This window comes from Hibiscus syriacus, unplaced genomic scaffold (genome assembly GCF_006381635.1).
Source record: "Hibiscus syriacus cultivar Baekdansim isolate YM2019G1 unplaced genomic scaffold, ASM638163v2 tig00111542_pilon, whole genome shotgun sequence".
Taxonomy (NCBI): Eukaryota; Viridiplantae; Streptophyta; class Magnoliopsida; order Malvales; family Malvaceae; genus Hibiscus; species Hibiscus syriacus.
In genome coordinates this window covers 630,173-650,280 of record NW_024063115.1, presented here as the reverse complement: position 1 = coordinate 650,280, position 20,108 = coordinate 630,173, and the positions used below count along the sequence as shown (strand labels likewise).

At 37.7% G+C, this 20,108-nt stretch overlaps 2 protein-coding genes and 2 pseudogenes across 2 annotated transcripts; 1 reads left to right on the top strand and 3 right to left on the bottom strand.

The window, feature by feature from the left end:
• Window positions 1-8,488: 8,488 nt before the first annotated feature.
• On the bottom strand, window positions 8,489-10,356 carry LOC120164765 (L-ascorbate oxidase homolog). The gene is made up of 2 exons (XM_039174431.1): window positions 10,051-10,356; window positions 8,489-9,965 (listed from the first exon to the last, which is right to left on the bottom strand). Exons 1-2 carry the CDS (start codon window positions 10,302-10,304, stop codon window positions 8,564-8,566), a joined length of 1,656 nt encoding a protein of 551 aa, XP_039030362.1. The 5' UTR covers window positions 10,305-10,356; the 3' UTR covers window positions 8,489-8,563.
• A 2,833-nt stretch (window positions 10,357-13,189) lies between these two features.
• On the bottom strand, window positions 13,190-15,018 carry LOC120164782 (annotated as a pseudogene).
• A 6-nt stretch (window positions 15,019-15,024) lies between these two features.
• Window positions 15,025-15,966, top strand: LOC120164766 (annotated as a pseudogene).
• Window positions 15,967-16,986: 1,020 nt separating this feature from the next.
• Window positions 16,987-19,955, bottom strand: LOC120164767 (RGS1-HXK1-interacting protein 1-like). The gene is made up of 8 exons (XM_039174432.1): window positions 19,674-19,955; window positions 19,490-19,556; window positions 19,315-19,392; window positions 18,451-18,503; window positions 18,130-18,266; window positions 17,988-18,052; window positions 17,364-17,422; window positions 16,987-17,256 (listed from the first exon to the last, which is right to left on the bottom strand). Exons 1-8 carry the CDS (start codon window positions 19,845-19,847, stop codon window positions 17,167-17,169), a joined length of 723 nt encoding a protein of 240 aa, XP_039030363.1. The 5' UTR covers window positions 19,848-19,955; the 3' UTR covers window positions 16,987-17,166.
• Window positions 19,956-20,108: the final 153 nt, after the last annotated feature.

Sequence of the window (20,108 nt, the reverse complement as noted above, 5' to 3'; positions counted from 1 at the left end):
TACAAAAAATCGTTCGACATCTACCCGTCTCCGGCGACCTTTCCGCTTCCAATGGCCCTTCGTGGCCTAGATCGGGGCTGTCTGCTTTTGTTTTTGTTTTTTGCTGTTGTTTTGGTTTATTTTGCGTTCTGGTTGTGTTTTGTTTGGACTTGTGTTTGGTTATGGCTCTCGGTGTACTGTGGTTATGTATGTGGTTGACGTTTGGTGTAGATCTGTGTTCTCTGTTGGATGGTACAGTGGGTTTGAGCCCTCAGCTTACTGTGATGGTTTTTTGTTTACTGTCTTCAAAAAAATCCCCCCCGTTGATGATGGTGTTCTGGTTGGTATTTATAGGCCTCCACCGGCCGTTGTGGTCCCGAAATAGGGGCGCTCGTGACCGGTCACCCCGGGATGGGTCAGTCCCGGGGATCTCGGCCGTCGTTGGCACTGTTGCCCGTCTGTTTCGCGTGGCTTTTGGTTGCCCGGGTCGTGCGGCGCCTTGGTTGAAACTGGATATGAAACCTAACATGCTGCTGGGCTGGTTCAGGCCCAGTCTTTGTTTTTGGACCCCGTTTGGACCCTGACAAAAACAAATAATAATAATAATAATAAATTAAATTAAGTTAATAAAATGAAATGAAATAAAATAAAATAAATATTAATAATAATATAGATTATATAATATATATGTTTCAAAAAAATAAATAAATTATATATTATATATAAAAACATTTTCAAAACTATATATTATATAGTTTTCAAAAATGATTTTAAAAATATTATATAAGTTTTCCAAAATGTTTTGTTAAAACTATATATTATATAAATTTTCCCAAAATGTTTTTAAAAAATATATATTATATTTTCAAAATGATTTCAAAACTATATACTACATAATTTCCAAAATGTTTTAAAACTTGTATATTGTACATAAGTTTTCAAAAACGTTTTAAAAAAACTATATAATACCTATTTCAAAAATATATTTTTCAAAAACATTTTCAAAAATTATACTATATTACTATAATAAAAATAAATAAATAAAACGCCCAAAATCCGGACGAAAATGAGTGTCTACACTAACAAAACCCATAGCCTACCATTATCAACAGTATTGTAATTACAAATAACATGCTAATCCACAACTAACTTAGAGACAATACCAACAACATTTATATATCTAACTCGAGTCTCTATAAGACAAAAAACATCAACCTTCTAGCTATTAATTCTCTTCAGCGCCTTGACCTGCTTATGGGGATTATTAAATCCCCTAATATTCCAAAAACACATTAACATTGAGCCATTATGTCCCCCAAACCACATTATCACCACATAACTTAACCTTATCAGTATTATCCTTTTTTCTAACCTTCGTTTCATTTAAAATTGCTGCCACCCCTAAATAAGCCATATGAGGCTTCCTAGGAACATCCACGACCTCATTATTCAGAACAACAAACCTATTTGAAGAACTAACCAAAGCCCTCTTATCCTTAGCTCTCCCTTTGGCTTCTGCTTTTGCACCAAGGAATCTTGCAAACGACGTCTTTTTACATCTATATAAAAGCTCATTTTAATAATGTTAACTATTTAACGGGTCGAGTGACCAAAAAACTCAATGTATTAGGTTTAGTGAGGAAATTGAAAAGATTCTCTTTAAAGTACAATGAGTGAAATAAGAGAGATATTAAAGTTCAGTTACCAAATTTGCAATTTACCAAAAAAGTAGGGAAGTTGAAGAATTATTCAAGGGGATGGAGTAAAATTTAGGGTAAACTAAACATTTAGTACCCAAACTATTAATTTTGGCCTATTTTAGTACCTATAATTTTTATCCTTTTAGTACCTAAACTTTCATTTTTTTCAATATTTAAATTTTGAACAATGGTACTAAAATGAAACAAAAATTAAACTTTAAGTATGATTTGGAAAAAAAAAAAGTTAAGATATTAAAACAAATTAAAACTGATAGTTTAAGTACTAAATACTAATTTACCCTAAAAATATGATAAAACCGAAGTTGCCTTTATTTAAGTGTCGATTTTAGGTAGAGTTAGTTGTGTGATGGAAGAAATTGAGATCGTATTTATAAGAAAAATTTGTGATGAAAAAGGTTTAGAGATTGTTTTCATTGTTTAAGAGATGTTGGGACGTTGTTAAAAATTCTCTCATAATTAAAGATTGTCAAGTAAAATTAGTTTATAATTATTGATAAATATAATGATTTTGGAGAGGGCCTCGACTCTATTTTCTTAATGAATATAGTTAAAAATTATTATTAAATACTTGATAAAATTAATATTCAACTTGTATATGATTACAAAAATAATAATATCACGTAGATTTATATTCTTCATATGAGTACGAATTAAGTAACCTCCGTGATAAAATAATTGTTGTTATTCTAGAAGACTTGGATTCAAGTATTATGAATATCAGGGGTGTGAGCGTTCAATGTCAAAAATTTGAGAGTTATTTTTTAACATATAATTTCTTGAACTTATCTCAAATTAATTTAAAAAAAACTTCTTCCTATGTGGGTTGTTGCTTTCATTTGGCCAAGTCTATGTCAATAAATAAATACACATGTTTCTTTCTTAACAAAATATACTTAATTATATTTTAATTTAATTTAGTTCCTATCTGTTTTTTTTTTATTCATTTGAGTCTTTGATTACTTTGTTTGAATCTAAGTACAACTTTGATAAAGTCGTCAATTCCACTTATAAAATACAATCTCAAAATCTTTATATCACATAACAATTTCACTCAAAATCAATAATTAATGAAGATGACTTTATTTTTACGATATTTTATTTTATTTATTTTATTTTTCTATATATTTTGAATAAATAAGAGTACGCTTAATTAGGGATGGGCATGGGTCGGATCGGATTTTCGGTCCACCTAACTTGACCCGAAAATTACAAATCCTCCATTTGACCTGAACCCGACCCGAAAAATATACACCTTTCACCCGACTCGAATCTGATCCGATTTTTTAGAAAATTATATATAGACGGATATTATTGCAATTATCCCTAAACACGAACCCGACCTAACCCAAACACAACCTTAAAAAATCCCGACCTCAATTATTTTCTTTAAAAAATCTGACTCAATCAGGTCAGGTCGGGTCTGATAAAAACTCGTCGGATTCGGGTTCCATGCACATCTCTACATTTAACAATAATTTTGAATTTTTTTAAAAAAAAACTTATTAGAATTCAATTATTTAATTACCTCTCCTATTCATGTATTAGGAATGGCAACGGGTCGTGTTAGGGGCGGATTTTGCTCGCCCCGTCCCCAAACCCGAAATGAATCCTTGACCTCGACTTGATCCCCAACGGGTTTTTTATCGGGGAGCCCCGTCGGGGATTTTTTTGCCCCATCCCCGAACCCGACCCGAAATATTATACCCAAACCCGAACTCAAAAATATTTTATATATAATTAATATAAAAATATAAAATATTATATATATATATATATATAATCGGGGCGGGGCGGGGATACCTTGCCCCGAACCCGAACCCGACCCGAACTTGACCGGGTTTCGGATTTCCCCGTCGGATTCGGGTCATATTGTCATCCCTATCATGTATTAACGGCAAAATCTCGTTGATAGTGCGTTGAAATTTTTTTATTCGTTAAATAGTGGGATCGCCAGATTAATTGCTAAAGTAGTGTCCTCTACAGTAACGGAGGTAGGTCGCCATGTACGCCCGGCGACCAACCAGGTCGCCATGCACGCCCGGCGACCAACCAGGTCGCCATGCACGCCATATACTCACCATGCAGACGAGCCATACCCATGCAGACGCCATACAAGCCATATACTCACCATGCAGACGAGCCAGCCAACGGAGAACCATGCAGACGAGCCAGCCAACGGAGAGGTCGCCATGCGAGCCAGCCAATAGAGAGGTCGCCATGCAGTCTGGGCGACCTTGTAGGTCGCCATGTAGATGTAGTCCCGGCGACCTTGTAGGTCGCCCCCTGCAAACCATGCATGCACCAGCCGACCATGCATGCACCAGCCAAATAACTTCACGTGCTCCTGCTCCCGCTGCATGCCTGCATGCATGCCAAGATAACTTCACGTGCTCCTGCTCCCCGCTGCATGCCTACAGCATGCCATGTGATCCTAGCTCACGAGACGAGACCATGCATGAACAATAATTGAACCATTGTTGGTGAAATAATTGAGGCAGCCGGTTATATATGGGGTGTGCAAATTGCAAGAAGAAAGATCACACATAAAAGAAAGAAAGAAAGGGAGAAGAGATTCAGCCGAGAAAGAAAGAAAGGGAGAAAGAAAGGAAAGTAAGAAGAAGAAAGGGAGATAAGGTAAATTTGTTTATATTTAAATTAGTTTATTATTATAAATGTTAATTAGTTTATTAGTTTAGGGTTATATGATTGTTAGTTTAAGTTATAGTATACATAAATTAAAAATTATTTAATTAGTATATGTTTGATAGTTATATAGTTAAAAAATAATTAATTAGTTTGTTTTGTTAATAGTTAGTTATATAAAAAAATTATTTAATTAGTTTTTGTTAGTTAAATAGTTAAGTTATATTTGTTTGTTGAATATATATTATATAAAAAATTAGTTAGTTATTAGTTAGTTTTAGTTAGTAAGTTTATTAGTAGTATATAATGAAAAAATAGTTTATTAGTTAGTTTTAGTTATATAAAAAAATATTTTATTAGTTGTTTAAGGGTTTGGTGTTTACGTTTATATTTTAAAAAGTTTAGTTTGTTAGTTTATTAGTTTCTTATATTATAAGTTATTATATTAAAGTTTAGTGTTGTAAATTAGTTAGTTAGTTTATATTAGATTATATTAAATGATTTTTTTAAATATTGTTGTTTAATTTTTTTTACAGATTCATTCCAATGGCTGACCAAATTCCACTGTTGAGGCTTGACAATGAACATATTTCAAGTCATTTGGGAATAATGGTGAATAAAATATTTGTTTAATGAATTATAATTAATAAATATTTGAATATTATTTTATGATTGTGATAATTTTTTTGAAATATTTAATTGTAGGAGGACGAGCAGCGAGTCCTTCGTCATATGCTTGTGACCATTTTTCCCGCGGTATTTTTGAAGCCCACTTCCAAACACGCTGATCATCGTAAAATACCTTCAAATTCTCCAATCTCTTATCAAAATTTGGTCGACGTAGTTCGTATCCTGTTTCATAATATACTGTGTTAAACCGCAATTAAAAAAACCATGTAAAAAATGCACAAATATTGAAAATAAAACTTACCCATGCTGACTATCTCGCTACGAATGTGTGCGTTATGAAATTGGTCGATACTATTCTTGCCAATATGACGGATACAATATGTCGGATATGCATACGGAGGTATCCAACGACTTCCTGGTCGTTCAATTGCCGCCAAAATACCCGTTCCTCTATCGGATATCAAGCAAACTCCATCTTCACGAACGACATATTGACGTAGATTGGTCAGAAAGAAATCCCAAGCCTCTGTTGTCTCTCCCTCAACAATGGCGAATGCAATTGGGAAGATATTTCGCTCACCATCTTGAGCAACTGCCATCAAAAGTACATGCCTATATTGACCATACAGCCACGTACCATCTACTTGGATCATACGTTTACAAAATGGAAATCCTTCAATACATGCCTTGAATGCCCAAAATAGTCTATGAAATATTTTCTTCCCTGGCAGAAGTTGACCTTCTTCGTCATATGCGGGCATGGTTTGAGACTTCACTATGGTTCCTGGGATAAATCGCTTCATTGCTTGTAGCAAATGTGGTAGCTCATTGTACGATGTATCCCAATCTCCATACGTCAGCTTCATTGCCTTCATCTTCGCATTCCACACCTTGCCATATTTTACTTGATATCCAAATTGGCTTCGAATAGATGCAGCTAACACTGAACAAGATATCCTTGGATCCTTTTCAACCATCGCCTTCACGTATTCACATATTACATCGGAGTCCAATAGTCGGTGGTCTTGTTCGATGAAGTTTCGCAAACACGTGTGCGGACCATTGTACCTCGTGATGACCCAAACATCGTGCCTTTGATTTTTCGACACTCTGATCTTCCACTTGCACTCTAGGCCATATTTTACACACTTCGCGTATAGGGTTTTCTGGTTGGACTCTGCAACATGGATATCAACATGGCATTTTATGCAGTACTCTTTAATCGCTAGGGTAGCTTCATTTTTTCCTCTGAATTGCACCCCAACTGAAAATTCACCAGAATTATCGAATGATGCAGTCATTTGGTATGGAGGTAAATGTGGCATGTCTGGGAATTCAGGTGCCCTCATCGCATCATAGTCTATCTCGTACATGTGAGGAGTAGCTTCATACGGTGCCGGAACTTCATCAATTGCACCTCCACCAAAAATATTTTCGTCGCCGCCCAAAACGGGTTCTTCGGTTTCTTCATCTTCGCTTGAATCATCATGAATTTCTCCCCATCGATTTTCAGCGTCAATATCAATAACCAATTCCGGTATGTTTTCGTCTCACACTCTTCTGTTGCAGATGTCCCCCGACTTCATTTACACTTTCCAATAGTGCCATAAAACTGTTCGGGAACCTGTATGTCGGCTCCTCAAACTGACTATATAAAGTCATTTCAGATGGATTTGAGCCACACCTCTTGATGACCCAGGAACATCACATATGTTATGCACATCAACAAATAACTCAATAACTGCTATATTGGTTAACTCATGTAATCGAACCATGGTTCCAATATCATCATCTTCTTCAAGTGGAACTGCAGCATATTTGACTGGGTTGGGGCATATCATAAACCTATACCTCAAACCATCAACTGCAACTCGAATTTTTCTTTCTATCTTATGCTTCATTTCTATAAATGTGATGTCTTTTTTGAACATCATATTTATTGGTTTTTCAGACTGAAAAACTACTCCGATCTCATTTTCCATAATCTGTCCATTATAATGGACAATCGTGAAAAAGTTGTTGCTCATTCCTTTCCTTTCCTTTCCTTTATTGTTTCTTTCTTCGAATCAATATGTGCGTGGAAAATGTTGTGGAATAATGCTCTGTACGTGTAAAAAAATTATTTCTTTAAACAACAATAAATTAAAAAAATTAAATTATATAATCTAATATATTATAATATAACTTAAACTAATAAACTTTTTCTTTATTATATAATTTAGTTAAAATAACAAACTAACAAACTAATTAAGCACTAATTAACTTTTTTAATATTTTAACTTAAACTTCAACAAACAACTTAATATACGTTTAAACACACTAACAAATTAATTAAATATTTTTTACATTTAATAACTTAAACTAAGAAACTAATTAACTAATTTTTTATATAATCTAATATATAACTTAAACTAACAAATTAATAATATAACTTAAACTAACAAACTAATAATTTATACTAACAAACTAATTAACTAAATTTCTGTTTTATCCTAAACCCTAAACTAACAAACTAATTATTTCATAATTCATATTAATAAACTAAATTAAACAATTAAAAATTACCTCACAAACGATATTTGAGCCTTTATCTCCATTTCCTTTGATTCTACCCTAAACCCCTCATATCCAATATATAATGATATTTCAACGGTTGGTAGGTAAGTTGCAATCAATTTGAGCTGTATAATTCACGTTAAAAGCTGTAAATTTTTCAACCGTTGAACGCTGCAATAATACAACACAGCTGATTTTATGCTGCACCAATACAGCTATGATAACAAGAGTGAACAGTCTCGAAGCTATGGCATGAGGGACAAGCTATGGCTAGAAGCTAGGGCACGAATCTATGACACTTTGCAGCTCAAATCATGCTGCAATAATACAGCAGATGTAAGAGGAATCACGCGAGGAGCAGGAGGAATAGGTTCTCCTGAGCAGCTGCAAGTGGAGAGGATTGTATGGCTACCTATCCTACATGGCCCAACGTTGTTCAGTCCAAGCATGGACTGCATGGTGACCTTTGGCGAGCTGGGCGTGTATGGAGGTCGTTGGGCGTGCATGGCCGTGCATGGAGGTCGTTGGACGTGCCTGGGCATGCATGGAGGTCGTTGGGCGTGCATGGGCGTGCATGGGCGTGCATGGAGGTCGTGGGGTAGGTCGCAGGGCGTGCATGGCGACCTGGTTGGTCGCCGGGCGTGCATGGCGACCTGGTTGGTCGCCGGGCGTGCATGGCGACCTGGTTGGTCGCCGGGCGTACATGGCGACCTACCCCCGTTACTGTAGAGGACACTACTTTAGCAATTAATCTGGCGATCCCACTATTTAACGAATAAAAAAATTTCAACGCACTATCAACGAGATTTTGCCATGTATTAACATTAGCTATACAAGTTTTTAACTTTTTTAAGTTGGAAAAATGAGGTTAAAATATTTGATGATTGTAAATAAAAAATCGTAATGAAAGTCAAATGAGATGGATTAAAAGTTAGAAATGACGACCAGTTTAGTAGATATATAGGAAAGGGTTGATATAATCATTTAGTAACAAGAGGCTCATAGCAGCCAAATACATGGGAATCGTTGATGAGCTATGTATAGGATGGAGGTTTGGGCAATCCCTTGACGATGCCGCATAATAGAGCGTTCTCGGGGATGTTGTACTCATCCCTCAGTGATCTTTCGGGTGATAGAATGCTAGCGTAGAGCTGTTGGCCCAGGTATGTCCTCTCCCATCTCTCGGACCTGATATTCCACATGCCTGCATTGTCGAACGTCAGAAGGATGGCTGCCCATGACTTTGGGAACACCTGTATAGTGTGCCTGCTCACTGCGTCAAGAAGGTTATAGTTCATCCTCTTCTCCGGACTCCATGTCCCTGGTTCGACGGCCACCGCAAAGAACGAATATCCGTCGATGTGGTACGACTGGATGCTTTTCTCGTGGTTCTCAAATATGATCTCCACGAAGTTACGGAATGTCATGTTGAGTACATTTGGCTGCACGCTGAGGTCTGTGGTGTTTTCTGGTTCATCCTTGATCACGTCGTATTTGAAAACCTTGTCCGCCACGTTAAAATATTCCGCCAACTTCAGTGGAGTAGTTGGGTCGGTATGGGAGACACCGTTAAAGCCGTAGCGGAGCTTGCCGTTGGTTTTGATAACACTGTTCACCAGCCTGATGGTACGAGTGATGTTAATAGCACCATAGTGGTAGGATCCCTGTGGATTTGGCCTTGCAGCACTGGCAGTGAGATTCCACCGGAAGGTGCGGAATTGATTCAGTGACCAAGCCCAACCAACAGGGGCCGGAGGAAGCTCAGATGAAGCTTCTCTTTTGCCGTTGGAGTAGCTAATGATGGCAGTGCCAGTCTGCACTTCCCTAAGAAATCTTGTGGATGCTACAATGTAGTAGTCCTTAGGATCTTGGTCGGCAGTCACAAGCACCGTAAAACACTGTCCGATATGTACATCCAAGGAATCGTACACGTTCTGAACGGTGTGGGAACCTTCCATTTCCACAAGTTTCATCGTGTGGCCCTGGATCCTGAAGTTGAGAGAGGCTTTGAGTCCAACATTGCAGACTCTGTACCTATATGTCTTGCCAGGCTCCATGGTGAACAACGGTTCCTGTTTGGCTCCAACTTTACCAGCTTTCCCATTAATGAGAACCCCATCAGGCCTGCCCAAAGGGCGACCGCTGTCTAAGAAGCCCCTCAATTCCTTGTGGCTCTTGGTGTACCAGTCACCAATGAGAACAGTATAATCATCGGAGGGTTCATCATAGGGCACAGGAATGAGCGCACGACTGTGGATCCTAAGACCACCAAAAGCACCAGCCGCCCTATGCATTCCCATGGAAGGATAGTAGATGTAGCTTCCAATTTGGTCCTTCACTTGGAACTTGTATGTGAAGTTGGTTCCTGGGGCAATGGGACAGTTGGTTCCGGGCACTCCATCTTCCCATGAATTTTTCCTCTGCTGGATTCCACTCCTGAAGATAAAAATATGAAAACAATCACTGAATGATATATAATTAGTGAGATATGTAGAATGCATATAATGTGAAAATAGCATACCATGTAAAGAGGAAGGGCTCATCAAGATGGTTAAAGACATTGACGACAACATTATTATTGGTGGTGGAGTTGATATTGGGGCCCGGGAATTCACCATTGATGAGAATGACTTGTTGATCAACTCCCAATGGAGAGATGGTGCCGTAGGTGACGTTCCATGTGAAGAACAAGTAGGGGTCTTCACCTCGGACGCCATGCATAAGTGCTCCCACTAAGAAGCACACGATAAGCTTAAGGATCACCCCGGAAGCCATCTCTCTTCTGTAATCGGCTACTAGGCTCTCTTTGCAAATATTTAAGTTATAATAAATGTATCAAACCCTTTCCCTGTATTATTAAACCCACCTATTTAGTAAGCTGCGAGGAAGAAGATGCTTTGCTTCTTCCGCACTGCCTTATCTCTGCGTATGTTCCCCCCAATTTTATAGCACAATCTGGGGAATGCCCCATCTCCAAAAATCCTCCCACCATCTCTATTTTTGGCTATTTTGTTGCTCTAACTTAGAATAACGTCCGATTCCACTGCCTTATATTACTCTCTTCTTCATTTTTCTTTCTTGGTTTAATACAACTCAGTTTCTTTACCTATTTTTGTCCATTTAATATCTAATAAATATTTGGTTTTACCCATTTTTTTCTCCCTAAAATTATAAGATTATGTTAACATATAAGACAATACATGGTAAAATTACATTTTGAGCCTTTTTAACCGATGGAAAATGATAATTCCATCCTTTTACAAATTACATTTTGCTTAATCATTCATTTGATTAGAAAAATATCATATGTTGTTTGATTGTGAAATTGGGTTGTTTGAAGCTTAAGTCCAATCATGTTCGAAGGACAAAGATAAAGTCGTAGATTAACGGATTAGAGGTTAATTGATAGTAGGTAAGGTTAACAACAAAATCGAGCCACAACGGTCAATTGATTTATTTGGTTTAAATTTATCTATTGAGTGGTTCAATTGTTATGAATTTACCTATTGAATTGTTATTATATGTTCAAGGTACATATGCTTCATACCAATATTGTTGGTTGTTATAATATTTGATTTAAATGACATTTGAATTGATTATTACGTTTAAACATATGATAATTAAATGGTTTAAAACTGAAAAATTAAATCTTGATTGTATTAGTATTATATTGTGTATAAATTGATACATCATAGAGTTATGGCTTAATAAAAAAAAGTGTACGAACTATGTCTCGAAAGACGTTTTTTCTTAAAGAATTGTTCGTTAAAAATAGGTGTCTAATGTTTCAAATGTATATTTTTAGGTGACTAGACGTTAACCGCCGTTAAAAATCTCAGTTAAGTGAGACATGTCACGTTATGATAATTTTGAGAAATTATTTAAAAAATAAAAATACTTTTTTTTGTTAAAAAAACCACCTGCATAAGCCCCTGTGCTCCATCCCCTCTCCGCCTTCTCCCTTCACCCTCCTATAGTCATTGGGCGACCGGAGGTGATTGTCACCTCCATCGTCATCAGCACCGGCGTCGACCCCGTTGAACTTTCATTGTAATATGCCACCGCTTGTCGTGGAGAAGCGTTCAAAGATTCATCGGATACCGTCACCGTCCTTCGTCAATTCTGATCGATTCCGACGTCCATAAGGCACACCGCAGCCACCATTCAAACCACTGTGCAATTTCGATCAAAACCCAACCACTCGGCGATGATGATGATGGTCAGAGATGATCGACGACCGTTTCGGTTTCGAAATTGAAATTGAGAATTAGTTATTTGGATTTTGGGAATTTTAGATTTAGGGATTTCGGGTGACGGTTAGGACAACGATTGATCAATGGGTGGGTAGCGACGGGTAGATGACCGTTCGGCGATGACAATGGTGATCGGAGATGACCGACGACGGTTATAATAGGGGTTAAAATGAGAGATTTTAGTTTTTACGATTTTTTTTATAATTTCAGTAAAAATTGTGTTTTTTATAAATAAATTTTTTAATATATTTTTTAATTAAAATAATATTTTTATTATTAAAAAATTTAAAAAAATAAACGGTAGACATCTAAAAGTATAACTGAGAAAATGTTAGACACCTATTTTTAATGAAAAATTATTTAGACACTAAAACGTTTTTAGAAGCAAAGTTTGGATACTTATTTTTGTATTAAATCTAGAGTTATGATAGCTTCAATACGAGTTAATAAAGGTATGAGTAACACTCTGATACGTGTGACACACTTCAGTGCTTTATATTTTGATTTTTATACTTGATTAAAGATATTTTTAGGCAAAACTTTCGAGATAACGTTATCGAATTTTTTATTTAAGGATATAACGTACTCCCAAAATTAATTGCTCAAATAGGACGAATTGCACAGTATTGGCCGTAGGTCGCCATGCACGCTGGGCGACATGGTAGGTCGCCATGCACGCTGGGCGACCTTGTCCTGCGCCTTGCTCCCTGTTGCATGCTCGCTTGCTCCCCACTGCATACAGGCGACCTCTTCCGACGTGCATGGCGCATGCAAAGCTTCATCCTCTCGCCACAGCTCGTAGCAAAGCTTCATCCTCTCGCCACAGCTCGTAGCAAAGCTTCATCCTCTCGCCACAACTCGTATAGAACACTTTTATCGTGATTTCATAGCTGCATGCATGAGGGAGACAAGGGTGAGGGAGGCAGAGCCACCTTTGTCGTGATTTCAGCAGAATCACGGAGGAATTCGAGCCATTTGCATGGCGACCTACAAGGTCGCACCGAGTGTATGGCGACCTATGATCTAGTTTGGCTTGCATGGCGACCAATCCATGCACTGTATAATTCACACCATTTGAACAATTATTTCTTGGACAACATTATCACGTGAATTATTTTTTTTCATAGCAATATCTCGTGAGTTTTGCCGATATTTTTACTACCAACGAAACTCAAGAAAAATACCTCATTAAAAATTCTTTCTTTAACGGAGGAAAATAATATATTTTTTCGGGAAACAAAGAGGAGAGGCTTCCCAACAAATAATACAATTCAAAATCATACAATCAACTCCCATGGAAAAAAAATGAAAGAGCAGCACCCAAACTCATACATGTTGACCACATGCTTACCATTTTCTTATTTTAACCAAACCAAAGCTCAAGTTTAGAATCAAATATGGCGTCTCTCATATTAATTGATTTCTTGTTAAACATAAAATCATTACGATGCCGCATAGTAGAGCGTTGTCGGAGATGTTGTACTCATCCTTCGGTGATCTTTCGGGGGATAGAACGCTGGCGTAGAGCTGTTGACCCTACGTCCTCTCCCATCTCTCCGACCTGATATTCCACATGTCCGCGTTGTCGAACGTACGTCAAAAGGATTGTTTCCCATGACTTTGGGAACACATGTATGATGTGCCTGCTCACTGCGTCAAGAAGTTTATAGTCCATCCTCTTCTCCGGACTCCATGTCCCTGGTTCAACGGCCACCGCAAAGAACGAATACCCGTCGATGTGGTACGACTGGATGTTTTTCTCGTGGTTCTCAAATATGAGCTCCACGAAGTTACGGAATGTCATGTTGAGTACATTTGGCTGCTCGCTGAGGTCTGTAGTGTTTTCCGGTTCATCCTTGATCATGTTGTATTTGAAAACCTTATTCTCCACGTTAAAGTATTCTGTCAACTTCAGTGGGGTGGTTGGGTCGGTGTGGGAGACATCGTTAAAGTCGTAGCGGAGCTTACCGTTGGCTCTGCTAACATTGTTCACCAGCCTGATGGTACGAGTGATGTTAATAGCACCGTAGTGGTAGGATACCTGAGGATTTGGTCTTGCAGCACTGGCGGTAAGATTCCAACGGTGGGGTGGTTGGGTCGGTGTGGGAGACATCGTTAAAGTCGTAGCGGAGCTTACCGTTGGCTCTGCTAACATTGTTCACCAGCCTGATGGTACGAGTGATGTTAATAGCACCGTAGTGGTAGGATACCTGAGGATTTGGTCTTGCAGCACTGGCGGTAAGATTCCAACGGAAGGTGCGGAATTGATTCAGTGACCAAGCCCAACCAACAGGGGCCGGAGGAAGCTCAGGTGAGGCTTCTCCTTTGCTATTGGTGTAGCTAATGATGGCAGTGCCAGTCTGTACTTCCTTCAGAAATCAGGTGGACGCTACAATGTAGTAGTCCTTAGGGGCTTGGTCGGCAGTCACAAGCACCGTACAACACTGTACGATATGTACATCCAAGGAATCATACACATTCTGAACGGTGTGGGAACCCTCCATTTCCACAAGTTTCATGGTGTGGCCTTGGATCCTAAAGTTGAGGGAGGCCTTGAGTCCAACATTGCAAACCATGTACTTGTATTTCTTGCCAGGCTCCATGGTGAACAACGGTTCCTGTTTGGCTCCAACTTTACCAGATTTCCCATTAATGAGAACCCCATCAGGCCTGCCTAAAGGACGACCGCTGTCTAAGAAGCCCCAGAGTTCCTTGTGGCTCTTGGTGTACCAGTCGCCAATGAGAACAGTATAATCATTGGCGGGTTCATCATAGTGAACAGGAATGAGCACACGACTGTGGATCCTAAGACCTCCAAAAGCACCAGTCTCCCTATGCATTCCCATAGACGGATAGTAGACGTAGTTACCAATCTGGTCTTTCACCTGAAACTTGTATGTGAAGTTGGTTCCTAGGGCAATGGGACAGTTGGTTCCGGGCACTCCATCTTCCCATGAATTTTTCCTCTGCTGGATTCCACTCCTGAAGATAAAAATATGAAAACAATCACTGAATGATACATAATTAGTGAGATATGTAGAATGCATATAATGTGAAAATAGCATACCATGTAAAGAGGAAGGGCTCATCAAGATGGTTAAAGACATTGACGAAAACATATTATTGGTAGTGGAGTTAATATCGAGGCCTGGGAATTCACCATTGATGAGAATGAGTTGCTGAGCAAATCCCAACGGAGAGATGGTGCCGTAGGTGACGTTCCATGTGAAGACATATACACCATGAAACTTGTGGAAATAGAGGGTTCCCACACCGTTCAGAACGTGTACGATTCCTTGGATGTACATATCGGAAAGTGTTTTACGGTGCTTGTGACTGCCGACCAAGCCCCTAAGAACTACTACATTGTAGCGTCCACCCGATTTCTGAAGGAAGTGCAGACTGGCACTGCCATCATTAGCCACACCAATAGCAAAGGAGAAGCCTCACCTGAGCTTCCTCCGGCCCCTGTTGGGCTTGGTCAATGAATCAATTCCACACCTTCCGGTGGAATCTCACTGCCAGTGCTGCAAGGCTAAATCCTCAGGGATCCTACCACCATGGTGCTATTTACATCACTCGTACCATCAGGCTGGTGAACAGTGTTAGCAGAGACAACGGTAAGCTTCGCTACGGCTTTAACGGTGTCTCCCATACAGACCCAACTACCCCACTGAAGTTGGCGGAATACTTTAACATGGCGTACAAGGTTTTCAAATACTACATAATCAAGGATGAGCCAGAAAAACACGAGAGACCTCAGCGTGCAACCAGATGTACTCAACATGACATTCCGTAACTTCGTGGAGATCATATTCGAGAACCACGAGAAAAGCATACAGTCATACCACATCGACGGGTATTCGTTCTTTGCGGTGGCCGTCGAACCAGGGACATGGAGTCCGAAGAAGAGGATGAACTATAACCTTCTTGACGCAGTGAGCAGGCACGCCATACAGGTGTTCCCAAAGTCATGGGCAGCAATCCTTTTGACGTTCGACAACGCGGGCATGTGGAATATCAAGTCGGAGAGATGGGAGAGGGCGTACCTGGGCCAACAGCTTTACGCCAGCATTCTATCCCCCGAAAGATCACTGAGGGATGAGTACAACATCCCCGGCAACGCTCTACTATGCGGCATCGTCAAGGGATTGCCCAAGCCTCCATCCTATACATAGTTGATCAACGATTCCCTTGTATTTGGCTGCTATGATCCTCTTGTTACTACTACGTGATTATATCAGCCCTTTCTTATATATCTACTAAACTTTTATTATTATTTTTCGCATTATTTCTAGCTTTGAATCTATCTCGTTTTACTTACATTACTATTTCTTATGTACAATCATCAAATATTTTGACCTCATTTTTGCAACTTAAAAGTGAAAACTTGCATAATTGAAGTTAATACAAGCGTAAAAAAGATAATTAAATTCTAATGAATTTATTTTAAATTAAAAGTAATTAAAAATAATTGAATCATATGCGATATTGATGTATTTGAGAACTTTTTGTTAATTCAAGCACAAAAGAAGGAAATTCTAATAATTTGAGTTAATTCATTTTAAAAATATATGATTCAATAATTAAATTATAAATTTTTAACAATAAAATTATGTGATGTTGACATTTTTGAAAATCTCTTTTCATTTAATATTTTTTTAATTATGTTTAGTCGAATACCATGTCAATTTGTGGGGGGGGGGGGGACTTCTTTTAATATTAACAGATATATGATTATGGTGTATTTGTCTTTCATAATTTTATATAATCTTTCAATATATTGAACTAAAATTCTATTTGAGGATTAAATAAGGGATAACTCTTTTCGTGTACAATTTACTTTCCATTTCACCCACAACCAATTGATGAATAATTTATTTTGCATAAACATTAACACTTTTGTTTTGATGAATAATTTATTTTGTATAAGCTTTAACGCTTTTGTTTTATTAATCTAGGTATGTCTAATTTGAGTAAGTACAAGATAATACATGTTCAAGGATAATTCTTGACCGTTTGACATTAAATGCTCACATCGTAGCATTCATTGTGCTCAAAATTAGACCATCAAGGAAGAACAGCAATTTCTGATGCAACCTTTAACACTTACATACATATGTCATCAATAATCCTCCTAAACACTTAAAACGAAGAAAATTCGGTTTAAATACATTCAATTTTCCATGATCTAAACGCATATATGGCAAAAAACGAAGGGGGAAAATGAATTTATGTCTCATAATTCAATTGTACTCGTATTATTATTTTGGCCGAATTAAGTTGAAGCTCTACGAGTAACATTGTATCTAGAAAATGCAGGCACCAGTTCAGAGATCCTTCCAAAACATCAATTTTAATAACAGGAGACTTTGCCAAAGTTATCAGACAGGTACCCCCAATTCGGATACCTTCCTTATCCTTTTGTCAAGTGAAACTCTCTGCTTCCTCAAATGCGATGTCATCGAAGCAACCTAAAATAAATGTTATTCCGTAACGACATCAACACGCACCGTCGGTAAAATTCTGATCGAGAACTGCAAAAGCACTGCAAAGATAATAAAGAAAATGCACGACTTGCCTCTGCTCGTAGTTTCAGTGCCTCCCTGCCAGGGATTTCTCGCAGCCCATCCATCAAATCTATAGACAACATTAAAGTAATTGTAAAGATGCAATATCATCCCGTAAAATTTCAAAACAATCAGTAGATTCCACTAGTTCACATTCTTTAACCCGTATTTGACCTAAAAATGGCAAGACTTCATGCCACATGTGTGGATAAGAATGGCAATTGGAAACGCAAGGTGCTTCTTAATGTTGATACCAAGTGCAAGTAACATGCTTGACTACAGTCCAATCTAAGTGCTAATGTCGGCCTACAGAACTATATTGTCTAAATGGCAGTATCAGAGAGAAGACGTTGTAGCGCATGCTAGAATCATTTATGCAAAATTTGAGTTTCTAAACTTCCTATTATGAACATCCTTCTTAGCTGTATTAAGAAGAGAGAAAAGGGGAGGCCAGAGGGAACAGAATGTTTGAAAACACCAGTGTCATTAAACGTAAATAATGACAAACTATATATACGGGAAATCAAATTCAGCTAAGGCTTCCGAAAGGGCCCAACATGGCAACAACTGTTTATCAAAGGATGACAATCCATATATACACTCATATATAAAGGAAAGGTGACTTTTGACCATACCTGCAGCTTCAGCCTCAACCTTGTAAACTGATTTTGCAAGACGGTGAAATTGGCCTCCAGCATTCCTACACATACAACTAGTTAAACAATAAAATTAATGATAATTTAGAACCATAACATAAAAGAAGTTCATACTACATACATGAGCTCTTTATGGCCACGTTTCATATCCTTTTCAGCAAGAGCTGCCCTTTCAAGCAGCTTAGAGCTCTCCTTTTTCATTACATCAACAGATAGACTTAACTCTTTTACATTCTTCTCGGTCCTAAGAAATTTTGCCTGCAGGAAAGTTTAGCACAAATGCAATGTATATGAGAGCTTAGAGTCAAACCTTAAATCAAGACGCATAATCTCTATAACCTGAGGTTTTTGCTTAGGCTTAGGAAAGAATTCAAAATGGAAGGTCATTCACCAAATAGTTCTAGAGTAAAGGAAACTTCTATCATATTAACAGGGTAGTTACCTCCACACTTTGAAATCGACCCAATGTATTACGGAATAGAAACCTTCTTGGGCCTGCAATAAATACACCGCATCAGTTTGCATTAAAGTTAAAAATCAAACTAAACTGAAAGTTGGGCACAGATGTCAAATGGAAGGACATAAAGACACTCGATACTTTCATTTATAACTTGCACATGAGATCTAAAGAAGGGAAAACAGAGTCACAAGAAGGATGTAACGCAGCAAAAATCAATGAAACTTAGCCTCATAAACCAAGAAGTACAAATCATCACAGGACATGAAAAATCTTAAATCTTAGGCCAAACTTAATGAACCTTTAAAAATATATATACATTGCAACTTCTAGTTAATTATTGCAAGTTAGGTTTTTTTTTTGGGGGGGGGGATGATTCTAAGTCTGATTTATAAGGCACAAAATGGCTTCTGAACAATATATGAACAAAAGAGACCAGCATATTTAACAGCTATTGGAAAAGCAAGATGGTGAAAGCCCATCGTTCAAAATTGCCAAAGAAGAATCCTGAGCAGACTTACTAACAACAACAGAATGATTATGTTACCTCACAAGCATAACTTCTAACAACGCTAACTAGTTTTACCAATTTGATCACAACCATAAACTAATAAACGGCATCTAAATAACACATTTCAATAGACAAAAAAAAAAAGAATGACAACTATGAATAAAAGATGTTAGAATCACAAACAAAATCTTATAGACAACGAACCTCAATTGTTTATACTACATCAAAGCAACAATGCTGAAAATATTGTTTTCTTCATTGGTTTTCAGATCAGAGAAGAGTTCAGTGTTGTTGCAGGAAATTGTCGAGTGAGAAATGACAATCAGGAAAGAACAAACCTCGCATAAGAAAGAGAGCAGCAGTAATGGTAATCCCAACAGCTGCGCCTGGGTGTTCCTTTGCACTCATCACCCCCTCTTTTTTTTTTTTTTGCAATTAAAGAAAAGATTACTAACCATCCAGTTATAAAAACATCAAAAAATCAATTGAAACGAAAGATAAAAAGGTAAAAACCTTTGAGTTTGTTGAAAAATGCATCTTCATAAGATTTGTAATGGGAAGATGCTTGCGGTAGAAAATCCTGCAAAACCCCAAAAAATCAAAATCATTTAAAAAAAATTCCTAGGTTATTACATGATATGACATTAAATTATTACGAGTATTGTAATTATTAGATGATAAGAAAAAAATAAGAAACCTGGAAAGAGCGTAGATGGGTAGACGAGTTATGGAGAAGGGAACGAGCAGAGCGAATGGCGGAGTCTTTCGAATCTTTAAGGCTTCCGATGGCCTGCAATTCCTCTGCCGATGGCTTTGTTGCAGAATTGTTACTAGCAGCCGCGTCGTCGCCGCCGCCTTCTTCTCCGCTCATTCCTCTTTCGGATGCTCCAAATCCTAACTCCGACACGATGACGATCACTCCTGCTTTTTCTTTCTTTCCGCTTTGCACTTCCCTTTTTCCCTAGACACTAAATTTTGTGGTGTATTAATTTTGTAACTAAATTTTAGCAAAAAATACACGTTTAAGTATCTATATTATTAGTTTTGTTTTAATATTTGATCTTTTAATTTTTTTTAAAATCATATTTAAAGTTTAATTTTTATTTATTTTATTGTATGTTTAAAATTAACG

Coding starts and splice junctions, on each gene's coding strand:
- LOC120164767 (XM_039174432.1), bottom strand. CDS start 19,847: ATGAGCGGAGAAGAAGGCGGCGGCGACGACGCGGCTGCTAGTAACAAT. Junction 19,557..19,673: donor CCCATCTACGCTCTTTCCAG/GTTTCTTATTTT, acceptor GGGGTTTTGCAG/GATTTTCTACCGCAAGCATC. Junction 19,393..19,489: donor ATTTTTCAACAAACTCAAAG/GTTTTTACCTTT, acceptor AAAAAAAAAAAG/AGGGGGTGATGAGTGCAAAG.
- LOC120164765 (XM_039174431.1), bottom strand. CDS start 10,304: ATGGCTTCCGGGGTGATCCTTAAGCTTATCGTGTGCTTCTTAGTGGGA. Junction 9,966..10,050: donor GAGCCCTTCCTCTTTACATG/GTATGCTATTTT, acceptor TTTTATCTTCAG/GAGTGGAATCCAGCAGAGGA.